Source organism: Molossus molossus, unplaced genomic scaffold (genome assembly GCF_014108415.1).
Source record: "Molossus molossus isolate mMolMol1 unplaced genomic scaffold, mMolMol1.p scaffold_m16_p_4, whole genome shotgun sequence".
Lineage (NCBI taxonomy): Eukaryota > Metazoa > Chordata > Mammalia > Chiroptera > Molossidae > Molossus > Molossus molossus.
In genome coordinates, this window is record NW_023425377.1 from 5,097,792 (window position 1) to 5,115,228 (window position 17,437).

General features: G+C 55.6%; 1 protein-coding gene across 1 annotated transcript in view; it reads right to left on the reverse strand.

The window, feature by feature from the left end:
- Positions 1-544: 544 nt before the first annotated feature.
- NSG2 (neuronal vesicle trafficking associated 2) overlaps positions 545-17,437 on the reverse strand; it is a 41,481-nt gene continuing 24,588 nt past the window's right edge. Inside the window, exons 4-5 of the mRNA XM_036241192.1 lie at positions 2,617-2,727; positions 545-818 (exon numbers count right to left, since the gene is read on the reverse strand). Of these exons, the coding sequence (XP_036097085.1) occupies positions 627-818; positions 2,617-2,727 (303 nt within the window). The 3' untranslated portion in view covers positions 545-626. The remainder of the gene's footprint in view (positions 819-2,616; positions 2,728-17,437) is intronic.

A 17,437-nucleotide genomic window follows, 5' to 3' on the forward strand; every position in this document is an offset into this window, starting at 1 on the left:
CATGCTCACGCCCAGGCGGCGTGCTCGGAGGCTCGGAGGCCCGGAGGCCGGACACGGATCTGTGCTGACCTTGCAGAACCAACCCTGCTGGGTGCCGTGACCTCGAGCTGTGTCTCTCTGCTACTCAGGTCACAGTCCGTCCCTCTGTGCAGCTCGGCCCTCCCACCTCCCCGAGTTCCTTCCCGCACACCAGCCAGCGGTGGGCACACAGCCCGCCCGCGCCTCCGGAGCCCACATCGAAGCCCCGCTCCTCGTCTGAGCGGCCCCGAGGGCCGCCGCTGCCCTCCCCGCCTACCGCAGGCAGCCCGTCTAATCCTCTTTTTGTTCTGTTTCTTTCCTTTCCTGTTTTTATTTTTCCTAACAAATACTAAGCAGGGGCTTTGGAAATATCTTACATGGGGACAGTCAACACGAAACATGCCTTTGTACATGAGCCTGACTCGGGGACGAAGCGACAATACCAAAGACGAAAAGAAATATCGATTCGGACAACTCCAGTGAGTCCCCCCGCCCCGCCCCGGCCCCCCACCCCCACCTCCCAGGAGTACAGTGTTGTCTTGGAACTGGAGCTTGGCTTAGCCATCGGGGGTCCCCCCTCCGTCCCCCATTCTGGCTGCGGTGGGCCTCTAATGGCCCTGGGTCTTGGGCGGTTTGGGCTCATGGATGACGGCGGCCGCCGACAGCCAGGGCCCGATGGCCCGGGCAGTGCTCTGCTTGGCCACGCTGTAGTGGCTGATGACCGTGTAGAAGCGGCTCCTGGAGCTGGGGTCCTGGGATGAGTAGTAAGCATCCAGGGAGGCCGGGATGCAGCGCTTGTGCTGGGGACGAAAGACACAGTCAGGGGCAGCTCGCAGCCTGCTTCCAACCCACCCTGCGCACAGCCACAGGGCCTCCCCAGCGTCATCACCACCACCACCATCCGGGCTGACACTCCCGTGAGGCCAGAGAAGTAAACCTGATGTTGCTACTAACTCAAGGGCCACCTCCCCTGCTTATGGGCCGTGTGACCATCACAGACACGGTGGGTGGCGCAGCCGGTCCTCACCCCCTGCTGATTCCCCACCACCCAGAGTTCTTCCGGGGGCCACCGCCCGCAGCCCGTGGCCATTTGTCTCATTCCCTTGGGTGTACACTCGTATCTCCTCTAGCAAAAGCCTAGGTTCCTGACAGCGCTGATGCAGCCGTGGGTTTGCGTCGTCCTGCGACAGATCTAGCAGAGGGTCACCAGACAGCACCAATGTCACGACTGCCTCTGCAGCTCCCTGTCCTTAGAACACTGCATCCCACTCGGGGAAGACAGTGTGTTCCACAGTCATTTGAAATAGTCAGTGTCTTTGTAATGTCCTGACTCGAGAGAGCTAGGGTCTTTGTTTAGCTTGTCTTTAACTTTCAGGAATTTTTTCCTTACGACTTGATCTCTTAAATACCCCAAGGACAGATACCCAGTGACGTTGGCAGAGAAGCCTGGCTCCTCCCCGGTGCCCTGGATGCCGCTCCCCCTTTCCCCGGAACCTCCTTCCTTCGTTCCCCAGTGTATCCCCGTGAACCTTCTTTCTGCAGATCCGCCCCCTCTTCCATTCATCCTGGAGAGGAGTCCATGTTCGTGTCTGCACACCTTCCTGCCTCATCCTCACCGGTGCACGGAGCCCGTGTGGAGACACATCTCAGCTTCACCAACTGTCCCTGTGACCGCGGTCACCAAGCCCCGAGGACCTCAGCTTCGTACTGAGAACAGTGTCTTCGGAGGTGACAGGGCATGTTTCCTGAAGGACGTGTGTTTTCGGGGGACCGCTCACATCGGCCTCCCCCACCTCGGAGGCCTAGGCGATGTCTCGGACAACGCTGTCCACCAAACACTCTTCGACCCATTTCCTCGGATGCAACACGGGGGCAGAACCCCTGAATTTCAGAACGAGCCCGCAGCTCCACTGAGGGAACGGGCCTGAACGCGTCTAAGTAGGTCCTCAGTCAAGGGTCATTCATGAGTGACTGTCCCCTGCTTTAGATCCAAATCAGACTCTCTCTACCGCAAGCAGTGTTGGTGGAGAGCCTGCCGTCGGGAAGGCCCTTCGCCGACTGAATCGGCCTCAGCTCTCCTTGAGGCCCCACGAAAGCCCGCGGGGGGCATTATCCGCGCCCACTTTGCAGCTAAGAAAACTGAGGTTCAGAGGGCGAGGAGACACCCGGGGTCACGCAGGGAAGGAGTGCAATCAGAGAGGGGCGGCAGGACTGGGGAGACCCCCCCCAGAAGCTCCCTGTCCTCACATCTCTGCGGGGCCACCGCAGGGACAAGGAGTCAGCCATCCAACAGGAGAGCTTTCCAAAGACGGGGCAGTGTCCCCCAGAGGAGACTGGCCCCCCTCACGGCTGAGGTGAGGTCCCTCGGAAGGCAGGCCACCTGTGCAGAGCGCCACCTCGGGGGAGGGTGTTCTGTCTGCTGGAGACCATGTCCTTCCTGCACCACGGAAAACCCCTGGCCAGGCCCGTGTTACATTTTAAACAGTCTGCAGGGCGGTGGCCGGACCCAGAATCGGCGCCAACGAAAAGAAGACATTGATAAACCCCCTCGTTGAAGTCGGCGGTCACTGCGGCCACTCACCGGCCGGGGACCCTTACCTTGTAGACGAAGCCCTCTGGGCAGCTGTGGTCGTAGGTGAAGGCTTTGTAAACCACCAGGAACACGATGCAGGCGAGGAACGCGAGGGCCAGGCTGACGAGGATGGTGACCTGCAGGGAAAGGGAATCGGTCACCCGGCCCCAGCTTCCTGCCTTAGTCCAGGGCGCACCTTGGGACGGGGTGCAGGGGACCCAAGAACTGGCTGTCTCACTAACTTGCAGTGTGACCCTAGCCAACCACCTGCTGGAAACTGGGGCCTCCGTTCCCCCCTTCTGCCAGATACGTTCTGAGTCTTGGTCCAACGTGTGATTCCGCCCATTTACCTCTCCTGTAACTCCCTGGGGAGGGGAGGTGATCAGTCCATCACCACCACCCCGGGGCCAGTACCCAGTTCCAGTCTCAGATGTCAGCCCTTTCCCCTCCACACCATGTCGAGGACACGCCCGGCCCGGCTCCCGCCAATCTTCCCGCCCCCCCCGCCCCCCCCGCCGACCTGCCCCCCCCACCTCCCTCTCCAAAGTGTCAGCTCTCCCTGTGCAGTCGCAGGCTGGCATCCTGACGTCGCCCTCGACCGTTTTCCTCACGCTCCACGTCCAGTCTACCAGCAGGCGTGGTCTCTGCCTTCCTATACCCAAACCGGACCGCTGCTTGTCACCTTGCTCGTCACCCCGGGCCATCGTGGCTTCTCACCGGCAGTATCCGGACAGCCTTCCGATGAGTGGCCTCCGCGACCCCGGCTGCGGACCCACAGCCGCAGCCAGGAGGCCCATCCAAAGTCCGAGTCAGGCCCCGCCCTCCCTGCTCAGAGGCATCTAAGGGTGGTCACCTTGCCCAGAGTGACAGCCCAGCCGTAGCCGTGAACGGCCAGCTTCCTTCAATACAGCGCCCCGCTGACGGGACCACGGGGAGCTGCCGGGAAGGAGTAACTGGCTGTGTCATAGGCCCCTCGGGCTGGCACGGCCCATCCAGCTGCTCTGTCCAAAGTGGCCGGGGACTGACCCCCAGGGTGTGGGGCATCCAGGGCCACATGACCAGTATTTCTCTTCATGTTCTTTTGAGCAGCTGGTGGCCTTGTGGGTCGGTTGGCCTGGAAATGTGGCAGATTCCTCTCATGGAGAGAAGGTTTTTGTGATTCAGAAGTAAGGTGAAGTAGATTTGGGGGTCCCCATCCCTTCTCCTTCCTGCCCAGAGCAGGGTGTGGACAGACAGGAGGAAGAAGGCGGTCCAGTCGCTCCGAACGCAGAGCGTTGTGTATTGGCAGCTGGGAAGACTGGGGGAGGACTTTGCAAAGGGAAAGATGGATATGGGGGTGGGGCACCCGTCTGCATCCCGCGGCCAGACTATGAGACGTCCCGTCCCGTGCGTGGGGTTTTAGAATTGCAATATAATAAGAAATCGTGTATCTATATTTGGCCCCCATTCCAGTTCCTGGCTCAAGGGTCCTAGAACCTTGCACGGTCCCGAGTGACACGACACTGAGCATCTTCTGTTCCAGTATTTGGTTTGTGGCCCCAGTTCCTGACACAGCTCGGGCCATACGGGTCAAAGGGGTGGCTGCTATTCAACCACACCTAGTTTATGTTAACACTGTGACTTCTGGAAAACCAGGGACCCAACCCCGTGGGGAGAGGTTGTCCCTCAGCCTTGGCCCTGCCCTCGGGAGGGACTGAGCTCAGTCACCGGCCAATGAGTTGATCATCTGGCCCCCGGAAAGACCCCTCCATGGAACCCGAACTGAAGAGCTTCCGGGTTGGCAAACAAGGTCACAGTGACGCGCCCGGAGGGTGGGCCCCCAGCCGCGGACAGAGCTCTCTGCTCAGGACCCTTCCGGGACACTCACTGAGTGTCACCTGGTTGCTCAGCTATATCCTTCCACACACTTCGTAGTGAGTGCAGCACCTTCCCGAGCGTGGTGAGCCCTCCTAGCAAAGTGCGGAACCTGGGAAAGAGGTTTCGGAGCCCCCCAGTGTACAGCCAGCCAGCCCGGAGTACAGCGGACGACCCGGCACTGCGACTCGCCCCGGAAGTGGGGACAGACTTGGGGACGAGCCCTCAGTCTGTGGTCTGCACTGACGGGGACATTCGCCTCAGAGTTGGGGTAACTGTGGGCATCAGTGGGCACCCACCGAGACCTGGAGAGCTGCTCAGTACGGGACACCCCCATCGGGGTCAGACGTGCTGTGAAAGCATCAATAAAAGGTGTTTTTCCCTCAGAGCAGCGGCTCTCAACCTGGGGGTCGCGACCCTTTCACAGGAGTCGCCTAAGACCAGCGGAAAACACGTGTTTCCAATGGCGATTCATAACAGTAGCAACATTACAGTTATGAAGTTGGCAACGAACATAATGTCATGGTTGGGGGTCACCACCACGTGAGGAACTGTATTAAAGGGTCGCGGCATTGGGGAGGCCGAGGACCACGGCTCTAGAGGGGGACACGCACAGTTCAGTTCTAAACTGTCATGGACATCGTGTGCTGTCACCCCTCCATTTTGCACCCTGAACCCTAGCTGCAGCCTCCCGCCTGGGGTTGGGGTGGTCACAGTGTGAGGTCAGACGGTAGAGACTGGGCTGGATCACCTGGGGAGACGTGGAGAGATGGCAGTGGGGGCCGGAACCCAGAGCGAGAGAGCCCCAAAGGCAGATACACCCCTGACAGCCCCTGAAGACGGTGTTTGAGGAGCACAGGGAAGGGGGCCTCCCGAGACCACTACCCGATGCTGAGGACCGAGGGTCAGGTGCATGGGGTGTAGACAGACAGAACCTTTAATGCCCAGACTTCCCACAGCCGAAGGTGCAGAGAGCCCAAACGCCTGTCCCTGGCGATGGATGAACAGATCGTCTGCGAGTATCACTCCGACAGGGCAGGATGACATGCTGGGGGGGGGGGGGGGAGCCACACCTAGAAGGGCCACATCCGGTGCGAGTCCACGGACAGGAAGTGCCCAGAAGGGGTCAGTCACAGGCTCAGGAGCAGACCGGGCGCCAGGGCTGGGTGGGGACGGGGACGGAGTTTCCCTTCGGGGTGTTGAAGATGTTTTGGAAGCAGACAGGTGGCGGCTGCACAACGTCGTGAAGGTTCTAAGTTCACCGGAGTCTTCACTCTGAAGTCGTGCATTTGACCTCCGTCCAGAGGCCAGGCTGGGTCCCTCTGTCAAAGGGACCTGCAGCTCCGGCCAGCGTGCCCTCCCCAGTCGCCCTCGGGTGGGACAGGCACACGCACAGGGGGTGCTCACGCGCGGGCGCGGCGCGGAGCTGGGCCCTCCCGCTGCCACCGGCCTGGCGCAGGGTCTGGGTGACCGGTGACGTGCGCGATCCCAGCCCAGGCTTGGGAGCTGCGTCAGGCCTCAGGGTGACCCCAGTGTGGGCTGGACACGTCCCTGGTCGGTAGCATGGCCCAGCAGGCCCACCTGCTGGGGGACAGGGTCCCACCACAGTGCTCCCGGGGCGCGGAAGGAATGCAGCAGGTGGTTTTAGAGAGGAGAGAGAGGGAGGGACGGAAGGAGGGGGTGTCCTCGGGAGTTCACGCCTGCCACCGCCCGGTTATCACCCATTTCACAGCTGTGCAAACAAAGGCACAGAGAGCGGGCCTGCGGCCACACGGCCACCGCGGCAGCCAAGCTGCTGGGACTCGGAACCTGGCTCTCGGGCCTGGGTCCGAGCCTCCCCTTAACCTGCCTGTGACCAGTGCTCTGGCCCTGCAGTCACTCAGCGGAGCAAGACCTGCGCACTGTGCACGCGCCTGGGAGGGTGCGTCACCGCAGACGCGGGGACCCCCGGAGTCCAGAGAGAAGAGGAAAACCTGCTCCCCCACCCCGCCGGCAGCCCAGCCAGGACCTGCTGGAGGGCTCGTGAAGGCAGCAACCAGGACCTTCACAGCAGGCACGTCCTGCGGCATCTGGGCACTACAGGGCCCAGTCGGTCACCCTTCGTTAGAAGAATGCAGACCCTGGAGCCCCCCAAGTGCAGGCCCCTCACAGCAGGAGGCTGGGACTCTGGGAGACAGAGGCAGGGCTGCCCGACAGACACCCACCTTCTGTATGTGACATCTGGAACCGCCAGAGTCAGGCCACCCTGTGCCTTGTTCCTGGCTCGGCCCCCAGATCCTGACGACAGGGCTCCAGGGGAGAGTGCGAGGGGGTATCCCCACCTTTGCCCCAGCTGCCAGCGGAATGGAGCCCCGCCCTCGGAGCCTGGATGGAAACAGCTCCGCCCCTCGCTGTGTGACCCTGCGAGAGTGCCTTGCCCCTGGGGGTCCTCAGCCTCCCTCCCTCTAGATCAGGGTGACACAGATGACTTCCCCACACTGGCTGTTGTAAGGCAGAAAGTGGGGGTGCGGGGAGCCCTGGGGACCCACCGCGCCCGCGGTCATGACCTCAGTTAGCATCCATGGAGCACGGATGTGCATTAGTAACATCACTGTGTGTCCTCTCCACCCTGGGGGCAGGTCCTATCAATGTGCCCATTTTACAGATGGTCTTCCAGAGGCTGAGGGAATGAATGACTTTACATATATGAGGGCAGAGTGAGTATATGAACTCGGGTCCGAAGTCCAGCTGCCTACCATATGTTATACTGTCGATATATCTATATTGACATTAGCGTTCACCTCCTCCTCCACCCAGAGGGCCGTCCATGCACCTTCCCGTCACCTCCCCCTCCGCCCAGAGGGCCATCCATGCACACCTTCCCTGTCTCCTCCTCCTCTGCCCAGAGGGCCATCAGTGCACACCTTCCTGTCACCTCCTCCTCCATCCCCTCAGGCACAGCTGCCCACTGCATCCCAGCCCTCCATGTCTGCATGCATCCTGCATCCCCATCTCCATGGAGACGCCGGCCCTGCAGCCAAATAGCGCGTTCCATTAAGCTACTTTCATTCCTCAATCCCCTTTCCTGGCACGAGAGCTGATATAAAAAAAAGAAAGGAAAAAAAATCAGGTCAGCAAAATCGGTTTGGAAAATCATAAATCTTCCAGTTCCAGTGGGCGACACAGCTACGCGTGCCAGTGGGGTCCTGAGCCAGAGAAGCTGATCCATGTCGCCCTGTAACCGGCGTGGGAGAGAAATCAGCCAGCCATCACCAGGCAGCACGGCCGCGGTGTCCACACAGCCCGCCACGCAGGGGACCCAAGCGATGGGCTCCCCTCTCAACGTGCCACCTTCCTCCAGAAGGAGGAAGGGTCTCCCCAGCTTCTGGCTCCCCAGCCCTCCGGCCCTCCACACACACGCCCCACCTGGCAGGAGCCCTGGCGGAGTCTCAGAGAGGGGGCGAGGGACTGGCCCTGAGGCCGCCACCCTCGGAAAGGTCTGCTGCACGGTTGGCCCTGCTGGCGTCTGGGATCTGGGCCAGGGGGGGCTCCCTCCATTCCCAGAACTAGAGCGAGTGGCTCTCTGTGCCTACACTGTGCCAACGACGTGGTGTGTGCTGGCAGCTGGCCTCCTCCAGGAGGCTGGCACTAAGTGGGGTGCCTCTGAGACCAGCCCCCAGTAAAGCCCTGGGCCCCGAGGGAAGCTCCTTCAGTTTCTCCGTCTGCAAAATGGGAGCAGTGCCGAAGGGCCACGTGAGCTCACGCAGATCACCGGCCGGCTTGGGTGTGAGGCAGCCGTGTCAGTAAGCGAGCGGGTCGAAGCAACCTGTGCCATGGCACTGCCCCTGGGCAGAAGGCCACGGAGAAGGCCACGGAGAAGGCCACGGAGAGCGGCCTTACTCCCCTGCTCTGTTACCCCTCCTCTGGGCTCCTGTCCTGCAGAGGGCGTCGGCTTGGCTTACCGGCTCCCGCGTCCAAGACCGTTTCATTGGAAAAGCTTCAGATGGACATTAAGAATTATTAACCACGGTGTGGTTTGTTTTAACTTTATTTCTTATTAATAATGTTTAAAACCAGCCCTATAAAGGTAGATCTTATTATCTTTCCCATCTTATAAATGAAGAGCGAAGGCCCAGAGCCACTTGCTGGAGGAAACGGAAACAGCGAGATGGGGAAGCAGAGTGGGGACCCTGGTGTGGTCCCCAAGGCAGTGCGCGTTTGCACTCAGCCCACTGCCCCTGTGGCTGCCACCTGAGTGCGGCTAGGAGCCAGGGATGCCCCTCACCCACAAACCGGGAAGCTCGCCCATCACACTGTTGGGTCAGCTCCCCGAGAAAGCCCCCAAACCTATTAAAGAGTGCATTCTCTGGGGCCGCGATGAATCCCACTAAGTAAATTGCCTTTTGAAAGGAAAAGGGAAAGAGACCAACTGTGGCCTCAGGCTTCCCGTGAGCAATGATCCCAGTGTCTCTGGGAAGCCGGAGGGGAGCCCCCAGGAAGGGGGCGCAGTAGCCAGGGCCCCGCCAGAACCAGGAACGCATGAACATTCGTGGAGCCCGTCAGAGAGTAAAAGCACAATTTAAATCGGAACATTCCGGAGCAATAACTCATCTCCCAGTTTAACTCGCCATTGACATAATCATTAAAAAGGAAGAAATGAGGATCCGGGGCCCCTGGCTTATGAAAGAGCTAAATCTCTGGCCTCCTGAGGTATTTTTCATTTTGAAAGATCAAACCATCGGTCAGCTTGAACCAGAGGATATTAAGACCTTGGCCAGTTTGCCTCTTGCAGGCTGGAGAAGCTGAGGCCTCGCTTCACGAGCCTGTGTCCTTATAAGCCGATGAACCAAGGACACATGCAGCGTGGAGATCGGAACATGTCACCCAGGTCTAAACAGACCGTCAGGCGGGGAGGGGCGAAGCTCGTCTAGTCGCCTACCGTGTGCCAGCACAGGGCAGACAGGCGACATAAGCCAGTGAGGACGTCCAGGTGTGAAGTCCAGGTGGGGGCCCTGGACGGGGCAGGAGGGACTGTGCCATCTCCCCCAGGCAGCTGTTGTCAAGGACGGGAAGGAGGCCCACATAATGGTGGCCATGCTTTTGAAAGAAAAGACAGAGACAGACAGTCTGTTCCAGAAGGGGGCTGACGAGGTCCCGGGTGAGTCGGGGAGTGTGACTGGTCTGGGGCTGGGTGGCAGCCAGCTCCCAGGTAGCCCCATGAGCACCTGCGACCAGTGATGATACAAGGCAGGGGGGGAGTCCTGTGTCCGTGAAACAGCTCCAAGAGGCCCGGCACCCTCTCCGACAGAAGAGGGGTTCGGGGTGTGGTGAATAAAGACCTGACATTTATCGAGCATCTACTACCAGCCCGGCTGTCCGTCAATGGCTTCAGCCCATGCACTGTTTCATGACAATATGCTTGTCCCTGTCTCACCGCGGGGACCCCCAGGGCCACAGCCAGGCCCGGGTGAGCCTCTTCTTCCTAAGGTTTGCTCGGCACGCCTGCCGTCCTCCTGCCCGGGCTGCAGGGCGAGGGGAGGCCTCGCGGCTCCCTCGGCAGCCTTGTCAATCACCAGCATTTTGTACCGAGTGGTCCGGACAAGAGGCCTCACAGATCTCACCAGGGCTGCTGTGCAGGGATGGCACCGGCCTTGCCGCCTCCAGGGGGCGTGACTGCAGCGACAAATCTGCCCCGACGTGCAGGCAAATGGGCTGCGAGCGGACGGGGCCCAGCTCCTGTACTGCTTCCTTGGTTGTGGTACGAACTCATCACTAAGGAAGTGAAAGGCTTCCAAGGTTTCGGGGTGCAGGCAGTGTAGCAGTTCACGTTGGGCAATTCGGAGACTGGGGTGCAGAGGTTTAAAGGGAATCAGTGGGAGGTGGGAGGAGCCAGACTCCAGTCCCCGACTGGCTGTGGGACCTGAGCAAGTGGCACCGCGTCTCCTTATCTGCAGCCGTGGACTGATCATAGCGCCCCCTGGCCAGGCACGCCGGGAGGACTCCCTCGGCACGGGACGTGACGCTCCCAGCCGCTGGGGTCACCATGGCTGTCATCACTGTTGAAATACGTTCCTTAAGCAGTCTCCTGTGGAGCCGATGGCTTGGCCTTCCTGTCACTGAAATAGCAGGCTGCCGGCTGGACCTCCTAATTTCATCAAAATGGTCTGTTGAGTCACAACCTTAATTAACTTTCCCAGGGTTTTACTGGGGCAGGAGACGGGGCCCAGCCTCTCACCCACTCTCCCTGGCTCCACATCATGGAAGCGCCTGTCCCTTGTAAACTGTCTGACTCGACGAAGATGAGCAACTCAGCCACAGACACGCGGGGCTGCTCACAGAGCACCAGAGGCCGGGCGTGGGCCCGATGACATGCCCTTCCCTCCACCGAGTCACACGGCACCTGCGCCCTGGGCCCCGGCTGGATGTTGTGCTTATCCACCTGGGACCTCCGGCCCGGCCCTCCCAGCGCGCTGGCAGGCAGGACGCGTGGGCATCACGGCCCAGAGGGAAGGGTTGACCTCCTTTCCCGCAGGAGAAACCGCGCACTTTGCAGAACTTTGGAAAACCACAGGGTGGAGGGTGAGGTTCCGGTCATGGAAAATTAAACAGTGTGGAAGGTGCTTGCTCCAGGCTCCAAGGAGGGAAGCCAGGACCAGCAGCTGAGGAAGCGGGCTTGCCACCTCCCCGGGCGAGACCTGAGTTGGGACCCAGCTGCGTGGTCCTTGAGGCCCCGCCCGGAGGGTCCCAGGGCTTGGCGGTGCTAGGTGCTCCATCATTCTGCTAAGTCAGTGAGTGCCACCCAACTAGCCTCGTTCATCCTATTTGCATTACAGCCTCTCTCTCTGCCCAGAAGGGACTGAAGGAGCCCCCGGCTTTAGTCATCCCTGATGCCAGAGAGCTCCCGGCGTGCCCAGGGCCACCGTGAGCACAGCACCGCGCCTCTCCAGGTGTCTTCAGGACAACCCTTTGCGGGAGGTATTGGCATTATACCCCCATTCTGCAGACGAGGCAAATGGTAACGCATAAAGGGAAGGACTGAGGATGGCCATGAACTGGAGGCGGACCTGGTGGCAGTGCCCCTCCCTGTAGCCGGGGTTGGAGTCCAGGTTTTCTGCAAGCCTGACCAAAGGCGGGAACTGGGTCCATGGGAACATGCACGGAGTCTAGAAGGCAAGAACACGCCGGCCGCTCAGCAGGTGCACAAGGGCTCGGTCTCACTGGCCTGGCCCTGGGCAGGTGGCGTCTGCCTCCGGCTCTGACCTCCCCTCTGCACAAGGGGATGATGACAACGTTGTCCGCACCGTCGGGCGGTTCTGAAGGTCAAAGGAGAGGCTAAATGCAGCGAGCACCGTGCCTGGACCCCAGGAGATGCCCCATCAATAGCCACCTGCCTGTCTGCCTTCTGGCCCTTTCTCCCTCCGCCAACAGAAGGAGGCATCTTGGCGCGTGGGCGTTTAGCTGTGAAATCATCGGCGAGGCTGCACAGCCAGCTCATTGTTACTTAAAAAGAAGAAAGAAGCCCGCGCAGCGGCTGGGGGCGGTTCCGCGTTCGCTCCGGCGGCTCACAAGCCGGTGGCTGAATGGTGTGGTGCCTCCCAGCCTGGGCCCCGCGTGAAACCCACATTACAGTGAAAGGGCCTTCAGCTCCCCATTATGCTGCGGTGCCCTGGGAGGCTCAGGACCTCATGCTTTTCCTTCGCCTCCTGCAGCCGAAAAGCGCGATTGATTTTCCTGGCCTCGTTTTCGTGTTTTAAAGAACTGTTTCCCCAGGGCTCCTCTGAGAACTGAAATGGAGAAAATCTCATTCATATTTTACCATGTAACCCAAAGACTAATTGTGTCCCTGACAACAGATACTGGCGGAACACCTCGTCCACGGCAGGCCCGGGCCAGCCACGTGGGCTGCGGAGATGCCGCATCCGTGGCCTCTGCCCGCAGGACAGCCCTTCCGAAGGCAAGGGGGGAAGCGCTGTGACAAGACAGCTCCAGGGGAGGGTGCCCCGGGCGGAGACAGCAGTCTGTGCAAAGGCATGGAGGGGTGCATGGTACGTGATGGTGAGGAGGAAGCTGGGAAGGTAAACTGAGGCAAGCCTAGAAGGAGCGTGGACGTCGACGGACAGGTGTCGGGAGCACTGGAGAGCTAACGTGTGTCCTATCCCCTCCTCACTGGCGTGGCACCACCCACGGCTTAGAAATGACTTGGGCAGTTTGGTTGGAAATTGAACCGGAGGGGGTGAGATTTGGGGTGGGAAGACCAGTCAAGGGCTCTAAACATAACCCAGGATTGTCTTCTTCCTAGTCCAGTACTCAGCCGGGTATTTGGGGAGATATCAAAACAAGGAGATACACTTAGGCGTACTGGGTGCCAACTGTGTTCTGGTGCTTTAAATACGATGTCTCCTCTAAACATCACAAAACAAACCAATATCTTCATCTAGGTGCTGGCAGGCTACAAGCCTACCGCTCGGGGAGGCAGGGAAGTGAGTCGCCCCGGGGGCAGGGGAGTGAGGTGGGTCTGTGGGCTCCCCCCCTGAAGCCAGCGTGGCAGACTGGGGGCTGGGCCGCATGGGGTGGCGGGGCTCTGGTACAAAGGGGACGGTTGCTGCATCGCTGTGCGCTGCTAGCAGTGCAGTGCTGTGCTCTAGCCCCAGGAACAACCAACACGAGCCTACCGGGTGACGACAGACGGAGCCCTGAGCTCTTCGTGTTCCACAATAAACCATGTGGCTTTAGGATCAAATTCACGTGCAGGGAGGTTCTGGCTGCAGCCAGCATTCTGGGAACATTGGATGTGCGCCGTGCCTGGTATTCCATGTCACCCACACCACGTACCCCAAGGCCTGGGGCATGGTGGCCACTCTGCAAACATGTATTGACGGTAGGGACCACTTGGAGAAAAAAATAATCTTTGAAGGGAATTACAATTAAGAGAAAGACAATAGGTTCATTTCAAAATGTCATCTTTCAAAGCTTTAGAGGGGTACCTGGGTACAAATGGAATTTGTCTATTAATTCTTCAAATATTTTCTGAAAACTACCCATACCCTTCCAAATACCATTAAGCCAGATGACTTTATGGGTTGATTCTGTGTTGTTTAAAAAAAAAACAACAACAAACAAACTTAAAGAAACAGATGATTTCTCTACTCTTTCAAATTTTCTAGAGCTTAGAGAAAGAAAAAAGGTGTGTACGTTCTCTTTATAAAGGCAGCATAACGCTAATAGCATACCTGACAAAGACAGCATGAAAAAGAAAGCTCAACACAACCTACAACATTAATAAAGCAAAAATTTTAAATAATATACTAGCAAATAGAATTCAGTGTTATACCATGACCAAAGGAGGACATGTAAGAATGGTTTAATATTTTAAAAAATCTATCAGTATAATTTACCATAATACTAGGTCAAAGAGGCCAAACCACATAATCATCTCCTTAGACACAGAAAAAAAAATCATCAAAATGTACATGGTCAAAAACTAGAAAGAGTAGACCTGAGAGTACTGACCAATGCAATTGGACAAGAAAATGACATTAGGAGTCTAAAAACTGAAAAGAAGAAATAGCATAAGAAAACTAAATACCAGTAAAGGGAAGCAACATTGGCATTATGGGCAGATGATACAATTATACATGTAGAAAACCCCAAAAATCATATTTTTAAACAAATTATTAGAAACAATAAGAAAAGTTGGTTATAGCCTGGTGGCAAATGTATAAGATTCAAAAGCATTTTTATTAAATATAAATGACAACCCATTTAAAAATATAATAGAAAAAACAACAAAAAATTGGTGAAGTACTTTGAAATAAATTTAACAAGAACTGTAAAGATGATTATAAAGCTCAGTTGAGAACCCTGAATGAAGACTTCAACAGATGCAAAGTTAAATCTTGTTTCTAGATAGACTCAAAATGTTAAAGATACAGCTTCTTTTCAAATTAATCTGTAAATTTATGGAACCCACATTAGAAAGTAGCATGGTTTTTGGAACCTAAACAATATATTAATATTTATATGGAGAAACAAACATGTAACAATGGGTAAGGAGTTTCCAAAAAGTAAAAGAAAAGGGGGAAGAAGAGTTTACAAGGTCAAGAGTCAATAGATTTTAAGAGGTGGTATACAACTATGTAATTGAGAAAATCTGGTATTGTCTCGACTTTCAATACCAAATAATTGTCAGACCAATGGAAGTAAAGAGAGCACAGAAGTAAACTCAAATACATATGGGAATGCAGGATCTTAAAAAGGTGGCATGTCCAGTCAGAGAGAGGATTAGCTAATGATCACAGACCCACTGGCAACTGGCCATTCACAAAGAAATAAAGTCGGATTCCCAGCTTACTCTTTATAAATGCCAGATGGATCCAAACTTTAACATAAAAAATAAAATCATAGAAGTCCCAGAAGAAAACATGAATTTCGTCTGGGAGAGGCCTTGATTTTTATAGAGTTGAGGGTATCAATATTTTCCTTTACACCTTCTGGAGTTTGTGATTGGAGCAGAAGTAAGAAATCCCACAGGCTTGGAAAAGAAGTCACACCGTAAACAAACCCAAAAGGCAGAGGACAGCGAGGAAGGGCCAAACAGGCGAGAATGACTAAGCTCCCAGCTTTGCGAAGAGGCCCCGCAAATCAGTAGGAAGGATTGGCAACTGGTCCAACCACACAGAATGTTTCCCAGGCAAGAAGCCAAGGTCAGGAGTCAATGAGTAAACAGCAAGAGGCTCGATCTCACCAATCACGAAAGACAGGCGAATTGGACAAAGCGGAGGTGCCATTTCCTATCTATCAGCTCGGCGAAACTTTTAAAGATTGCTAGAACAAACAGTACGGGGAGGAACACAAGCGTAGGCCTGGTGGAGGAAGGGTGGGTGGGACGATTTGGGAAGATAATGCGGCAAAACCTATTAACGTTGAAGACTGGCATACTCTCTGGCAAGACTTTTAAGGGAAACATTCTCATGCCCTCCAAATGTACTTGTGAAACATATGAACACACACCCCAGGGAGCTCGGAAGTTCACCGCGGCAGACTGAAAGCTAGAACAATAGGGGCCTGATTGCGAAAGATTAGGCACATCCTCAGTGAGCAGCCACCAGCAAGAGCAGACAAGGACCTCCACATGCCAATGCAGAGGATCGCTGAGATTTATTAAGAGGAAAATGCAAGGTACAGAAGAACGTGTAGAATATGGTCTCATTTGAGAAAATGAAAAATGATATCAAATGTATACGTGCATATATAAATACATACATGCTGATGTGTAGGAAATGCCTCTGGAGGAGAACACACGTTATTTCTCCACTGTCCCACAGAGAGTTCTGCAAGACGGAAATGTCCCATAAATCTGAGCTGTCCAACACGGCCGCCACGAGGCTCCTGTGGCCGCTGAGCACTTGAGATGTAGTTTGAGCGACTGAGGAATTACATTCGGAGTTTCCTTTCATTTTCATTCATTTACGTGTAGATAGCCACATGAGGACAGCCACGTGTATAGACACGAATATTTTGGGTGAGAAGGACTATCAAGAGAGATTACAGGAGACTTGTTTCCAGTTTATGCCTTTCTATACTGTTGGAAGTCTGCATGTGTAACTGTGTTACTCTTATTGTTTTTTAAAAAAGGTACTGACCTCCCAAGATCAATAATCATGGGGAAAGCAGAACTGAATTGGGGGCAGTGTCTGTCCTCGGGAGCCCGGGCTCTCATAAGGCCACAGAAAAATGCAGGTAAGGAGATAACTGCAGGAAGGAGGTCGAGGTGACAAGCCCCCCAGTGAGTAAGGTCCCAGAGGAGGAAGTGGTCAGCGATGAGGACAGGTGTATCCAGGAGGTGATGTCTGGGCGGGGCCTCTGAGGGGAACAGGTTTGCGGGGGAGAGAGAAGCATTCTGGCTGGAGGAGTAAGCCGAGGTGTGGAGGTGAGACAGGCGGGGTGTCCAGGACCCCGAGAGTAATTTAGGTTGGCAGGAAGGATGCAAAGGCGGGAACGAGAGGAAGTTGAAGAGGTGGGCCAGAGACAGTGTCCGAGGACCAGGTTCAATGGACCGAGGAGTTGAGAGTCCACCGAAGGCCTAGGGAAGGCCCGGGTTGCTTTTCAGCAGATGCAAGAGGTGATCACACGTGACTCGGAGAAGAGACACACACTGGCCACGACTCAGAATGTCAGGACCAAAGCCTGAAGCTAGAAACGAGGGTCCAGTTAAAATAAACACCAGACTTGTCTTTATCCTCTATAGAAAAATCACAGCAAGAGTATTTATGGATCTAAAATTGCATTCTGTACGCTTTACGTTGCCCATGAGGCAGGCGCAGGAGGTCTTTTAGGGTTACGTGGTACCAAGAGAGAAGAAATGCAAAGGAATGTATTATCTCCACCTTCCACAACCATGTCGTTTCTTTGTTTTGTTTTGTTTTTTTGTTTTTTGGTTTTTTTTTATTAAGCACCCTTGGCCTTTGAGAAGTATTATGTCCTTACCTTTACTCATTTTTTTTAGGGCTTCAAATATCCAGGAGACGGCAAGGAAAATAAACTGAACACCCGACAAATCCGACGCATCTTGGTAGCTTGACAGCAGTGTGATTTCTGTTTTCAGATCAATAAACGTAGCGATAAATCCTAGACCAAGGTTTTTCAGCCTCAATACTATTGGCATCTGGGGCAGGATAATTCTTTGTTATGGGGACCATCCTGTCCCTTAAGATGCTTAACAGCACGTCTGGCCTCTACCCATTAAATGCCATTAGATGCCACACACATACCAGTTCTGACAACCATAAATGTCTCCAGACACTGCCAAATGTCCCCTGGGGAGGAAAGTCATCCCTGGTTGAGAACTATTGTTGTCAAACATCAAAGACAGAAGAGCCCTTGGGAACCAGCCCACCCAACGTCCTCATTTTACAAATGGGAAAACGGAGGCTTGAGACAGAGACAAGAAACCAGGTTTTCTTACGCTAGAGATTTTTTTAGAGATTAGAGATCCTTTTCCTTAGCCTTGGAGAA